The sequence below is a fragment of the Gobius niger genome (genome assembly GCF_951799975.1).
Source record: "Gobius niger genome assembly, contig: SCAFFOLD_214, whole genome shotgun sequence".
NCBI lineage: Eukaryota > Metazoa > Chordata > Actinopteri > Gobiiformes > Gobiidae > Gobius > Gobius niger.
Genome location: NW_027639088.1, coordinates 3,645 through 9,902, shown reverse-complemented (window position 1 = coordinate 9,902; position 6,258 = coordinate 3,645). Strand labels below are relative to the sequence as shown.

The 6,258-nt window shown below is 38.0% G+C and overlaps 1 protein-coding gene across 1 annotated transcript; it reads right to left on the bottom strand.

The window, feature by feature from the left end:
* Positions 1-331: 331 nt before the first annotated feature.
* Positions 332-3,143, bottom strand: LOC306982905 (uncharacterized protein; the record flags this gene model as incomplete). The annotated part of the gene is made up of 4 exons (XM_079583348.1): positions 2,915-3,143; positions 1,571-1,668; positions 1,250-1,507; positions 332-550 (listed from the first exon to the last, which is right to left on the bottom strand). Coding segments are annotated over exons 1-4 (774 nt in total), but the record flags the coding sequence as incomplete, so codon positions are not given.
* Between the last annotated feature and the right edge of the window lie 3,115 nt (positions 3,144-6,258).

The following is a 6,258-nucleotide window of genomic DNA, read 5'->3' as shown; positions in this document are numbered from 1 at the left end:
ACACCTGACACAGAGTCATCTTTACACCTGAGGACACAGAGTCATCTCTACACCTGAGGACACAGAGTCATCTCTACACCTGACACAGAGTCATCTCTACACCTGAGGACACAGAGTCGTCTCTACACCTGAGGACACAGAGTCATCTGTAGAGCGAGTCAGGGCCGGTCCAGATCGGACTTTTGCAAACCCCGCCCAATTAATATTATTATATTAAGAATATATTTTCATTTGGACAGATGGAGCTTATGCTTTGAGGATCACACATTATCTAAAATCTATCACATTTTCCAAGTTTTTTTTAAGAACGATACAAACATCCCGTCCTGACCTGTGACAGAGTGGGCGGTGGGCGGTCGGTGCTGGGCCCTGATGGAGGCTCTGGTCCAGGCTCCTCCAGCTCCAGCTCCATCCACTCGGCCCCGTCGTCTCCCCTCCACTCGGCCCCGTCGTCTCCCCTCCACTCGGCCCCCTCGTCTCCCCTCCACTCGGCCCCGTCCTCGTCTTCATCGGGCCGGTCCTCTCCTCCCTCCTCTCCTCTCTCGTAGCCCTGTCACAGTCACTCATTATTAGGTGTGATACATTCATTAACCTCTGAACTCCCGCCTGAACCTTTTCCTCACGTTCATCACATTTTTTTTCCCATCATTTTTTTGTTGGGTATTCAACTCATTTTTGTAACTTTATTGTCATTTTTTGATCATTTTTTTGTAATTTTTTGTCACATTTTGTATCATTTTTTTTGTCACATTTTTGTCATTTTTTGTCACATTTTTTATCATTTTTTTGTCAAATTTTTCTCACATTTTTGTCACATTTTTTATCTTTTTTCGTCACATTTTTGTCATTTTTTGTCACATTTTTATTTTTTTTTGTCACATTTTTATCATTTTTTGTCACATTTTTGTCATTTTTTTTGTCAAATTTTTCTCACATTTTTGTCACATTTTTTATCTTTTTTTGCCACATTTTTGTCATTTTTTTGTCACATTTTTTAACATTTTTTCGGCTATTTTTTTCAAATTCTTCTCAACTACTTGTGACATTTTGGTGACATTTTTGCCACTTTTTCATCAATTTTTCGTCACTTTTTTGTCACATTTCCATCATTGTTTTCGTCTCAGTTTTGTTGCTATTTTCCCACCTTTTTTCCAGAAGCTTTTGGATTGGGGTAAAGCCAAACTGGAGAAAATGTGCTCGGTTCAGGTGGGAGTTAAGGGGTTAAAGACCAGTGACCCTAAACCTTTACCCTGTGGCCTCCTCTCTCCTCTGCCTCGCTCTCCGTCAGCGCCCTCTCCTCCGGTTCCTCCTTCACCCTCGGGGGGCTGAACGCTGCGGTCCGGGGCCTCTCTGTGATACGCTTGGGCTGGTTTTTGTGGACGTCTGTGGGGACGAGCGGCTTCTTCTCGATGTGCTCCGGACTCGATACCCGCTCCACCCGCTCCACCCGCTCCACCCGCTCCACCCGCTCCACCCGCTCCTCCTGCTCAGGACAAACCACTGGCTCCTGCAGAAAAACAGCAAAGTGAGGAGTTTGGTGTAAAACTCTGAAACTCAGGTGAGCTGTTACCTGAGGGGCGGGCACGGGGCGGCGTGTGGGCGGAGTCACGGCCGATGTGGATTTTTCAGAAAGAGACAGCTGCTCCAGAGAGAAACTGGGGATCGGGCCTAAAGGAAAAACATGCACAGGTGAGGTTAGAGTCCACAGCTCCAGCTCGGATTCATGATCTTTTCCAGTTTCCAGTTTTTGTTTCATCACATTTTGCAAACCGCCAGATTCCACATTCTGTTTGTTTGTTTCAAAAGTGGAGAAGCTTTTTGATGTGGGTAAAACTGGAGAAAATGTGCTTGGTTAACCTCTTAACTCCCACCTGAACCGAGCACATTTTCTCCACTTTGGCTTTACCCAAATCAAAAAGCTTCTTGGGAAAAAAGCACCAAAACAGCCACAAAAAATGAGAAGAAAACAAGGATGTAAACGCGACAAACGTGACAAAAACTCAACAAAAAAATGACAAAAATTCTACAAAAAAGTGACAAAAATTCAACAAAAATGTGACAAAAATGTGACAAAAATGTGACAAAAAAGTGACAAAAATGTGACAAAAAAGTGACAAAAATGTGACAAAAAAGTGACAAAAATGTGACAAAAATTCAACAAAAAAGTGACAAAAATTCAACAAAAAAGTGACAAAAATTCTACAAAAAATGACAAAAATTCAACCAAAAAAGTGACAAAAATTCAACAAAAATGTGACAAAAATTCAACAAAAAAGTGACAAAAAAGTGACAAAAATTCAACAAAAAAGTAACAAAAATTCAACAAAAATGTGACAAAAATTCAACAAAAAATGACAAAAATTCAACAAAAATGTGACAAAAATTCAACCAAAAAATGACAAAAACTCAACAAAAGTGACCAAAAAAAACAAAAACATACAAAAGGTGACACAACACAGCAACAACACGAGGAAAAAGATCAGTTTTGTGGATCTTAGCTTTCAAATGAGGTGCTACACAGGCCTATATAACAGCCACAGAGGACAGAATGCATTTGGTTCAGGCGGGTGGTAAGAGGTTAAGATTAAACTCTAAAACGATTAAAGTACTTCTGATCTGAATAATAATACTTCTCAAAATCATCTTGAGGTCCAAAGGTTCTGTGCTGGGGCCTGACGTTGCCTACCCCTGATCTACCCATGATTAGGTGATGGGGGGCCCTGTATCAGAGGGATCGAGCATTGGGGCCAAAAGGGGAAAAGGTTTGGAAGCAAAACATCCACAAAGCGCTTCCTTCTTCTGATCTGATCTGAGAGAAAGTCCCCCCTCCCCGTTACCCGTGACCCCCCCGGGGCCCCTCTGCTGACACAGCGGTTGTGTCCCCATCCTCCCCCCCAGCCCCCAGCCCCCTGACCGGCTCTGGGCCACTCGGCGCGGGCCTCCAGCAGCAGCACGTCCCGCAGCTGGCTCCGCAGGGTCTGGTTCTCCCTGCGCGTGCGGGCCGCCTCCTCCCGGTACTCGGTGACGGTGTCCTCCACCACGCGCAGGATCTCCTTCACCACCTCCGCCAGGTACGAGCTGAGCAGCTGCAGCCCGCTCATGTTCAGGCTCATGTCCGGGCAGGTCCTCCGCCAAACACGGGAGACACCGGAAAACACGGCCGGAACAACAACAACGCGGGCCGGAAGCGCCTTCACAGTAAGAGGCTTTCCACAATAAAAGCCCGCGCAGAGTTATCGTTCTGAAATATGACTGTTTTAACCTCTGAACCTCGAGAGCATCCAGTTTTGGCTTTACCCAAATCTAAACTGGAGCTCATTTGAAAGCTGAGACCTTCCAAACTAGGGGAGAGTTTTTGTCACATTTTTGTTGAATTTTTGTCACTTTTTTGTTGAATTTTTGTCACATTTTTGTCTAATTTTTGTCATTTTTTGTTGAATTTTTGTCACATTTTTGTTGATTTTTTTGTCAAATTTTTTTGTCAAATTTTTTTGTCAAATTTTTGTTGAATTTTTGACATTTTTTGTCTAATTTTTGTCTAATTTTTGTTGAATTTTTGTTGAATTTTTGTTGAATTTTGTCTCATTTTTGTCACATTTTTGTCTAATTTTTGTCATTTTTTGTTGAATTTTTGTCACATTTTTGTTGAATTTTTGTCACATTTTTGTTGATTTTTTGTCACATTTTTGTTAGAGTAAGAGGCTTTCCACAGGCTTTCCACAATAAAAGCCCGCGCAGAGTTATCGTTCTAAAATATGACGTGTTTTAACCTCTTGACCTCTGCCATAACCGAGAGCATCTAGTTTGGCTTTACCCAAATCTAAACTGGAGCTCATTTGAAAGCTGAGACCTTCCAATCTAGGGGCGAGTTTTTGTCACATTTTTGTTGAATTTTTGTCACATTTTTGTTGAATTTTTTGTCACATTTTTGTTGATTTTTTGTCATTTTTTGTCTAATTTTTGTCACATTTTTGTCAATTTTTTTGTCAAATTTTTTGTCAAATTTTTGTCAAATTTTTGTCAATTTTTTGTTGAATTTTTGTCTAATTTTTGTTGAATTTTTGTTGAATTTTTGTTGAATTTTTGTTGAATTTTTGTTGAATTTTGTCTCATTTTTGTCACATTTTTGTTGAATTTTTGTCACATTTTTGTTGAATTTTTGTCACATTTTTGTTGAATTTTTGTCACATTTTTGTTGAATTTTTTGTCACATTTTTGTTGATTTTTTGTCATTTTTTGTCTAATTTTTGTCACATTTTTGTCTAATTTTTGTCACATTTTTGTCAATTTTTTTGTCAAATTTTTGTCAAATTTTTGTTGAATTTTTGACATTTTTTGTCTGATTTTTGTCTAATTTTTGTTGAATTTTTGTTGAATTTTTGTTGAATTTTGTCTCATTTTTGTCACATTTTTGTTGAATTTTTGTCACATTTTTGTAGATTTTTTGTCACATTTTTGTTGATTTTTTGTCACATTTTTGTTGAATTTTTGTCACATTTTTTTCACATTTTTGTTGAATTTTTCTCACTTTTTTGTTGATTTTTTGTCACATTTTTGTCACATTTTTGTTGAATTTTTGTCACATTTTTGTTGATTTTTTGTCACATTTTTGTCACACTGAGAGGCTTTCCACAGGCTTTCCACAATAAAAGCCCGCGCAGAGTTATCGTTCTGAAATATGACTGTTTTAACCTCTGAACCTCGAGAGCATCCAGTTTGGCTTTACCCAAATCTAAACTGGAGCTCATTTGAAAGCTGAGACCTTCCAAACTAGGGGAGAGTTTTTGTCACATTTTTGTCACATTTTTGTCACATTTTTGTTGAATTTTTTGTCACATTTTTGTTGAATTTTTGTCATTTTTTGTCTAATTTTTGTCTAATTTTTGTCACATTTTTGTTGAATTTTTGTCACATTTTTGTCTAATTTTTGTCATTTTTTGTTGAATTTTTGTCACATTTTTGTCAATTTTTTTGTCAATTTTTTTGTCAAATTTTTGTTGAATTTTTGTTGAATTTTTGTTGAATTTTTGTTGAATTTTTGTTGAATTTTGTCTCATTTTTGTCACATTTTTGTCTAATTTTTGTCATTTTTTGTCTAATTTTTGTCACATTTTTGTTGAATTTTTGTCACATTTTTGTTGAATTTTTGTCACATTTTTGTTGAATTTTTGTCACATTTTTGTTGATTTTTTGTCACATTTTTGTTACAGTAAGAGGCTTTCCACAGGCTTTCCACAATAAAAGCCCGCGCAGAGTTATCGTTCTAAAATATGACGTGTTTTAATGATTCAATGTTTTTTCAGTCGAGGCTAAAGTCGGACACTCAAATATTTACTTTCATTTTACTCAAAGTCATATTTTTGTGACTAAAACTAAATTCAAAGTTGTTCCTGAGACTAAAATGTGACTAAATGAAAATGAAAAGAAACTAAAATGATCCGAAGTTCAGTGAGTTTGAAAAAGCCTCAGATGATTTAGATTCTCTGAGCTTTGTTCATGTGGAGAAACAGGAATAAATATGATTCTAATAAACATTAGAAACATGAGACTCAAATACAGGAGAATTATTTCACTCAAACTAAACTCAAATGTGTCGGAATCAACACTGATCCAAAACAAGTCTGTGGGAGAAACACAGTTTGTGTCAGAAATCTAAAGAGAAGTGACAAATGTTCCTTATCTGTATTTGGTGGTGATTAGATTCACAAAGCTGTGGTTTTATTTTGAAGGCAGGAAGTCCTTCCTCTTGGCCAACATCACCTTCAGTTTGCTTCATATTGTTTTCAGATTGGACGCAGACAGAGAAGACTCTGAACTCTGAGACAGTATTAGTTTCATGTCGATTCTCCCGGTAATGACAGATATATTAGAGAAAACTACGACAAAGAAAATGGCCGACAGTTGCCATAGTTACCGTCAAGGCCGCCTCAGTTTTAAACTCTTCTCCGTGTTCTGCAGGTTTGTGGCATTTTCTGATCAAACCTTTCTAAGGACAAAGTGTGAGGATTGTTCTGGATCAGTTTTCAGGCTGTAATTGTCCGACACAGACAGCAGGGGGCAGCCTTCACATCCATATCTGCTCATACGTGTTCTATTTGAAGTCACTCATGTTTTCTCTTCATCATTTTTCCTCCTTATGTTTGAATGGACTCATTTAGATGAAGAGTCAAAACTCCAGCGACACAAACGAAGGTGAACTCAGTCTGATGGAACAAACGAACAACAATGTCAACTTTATCAGAAGAACCGACAAAAATG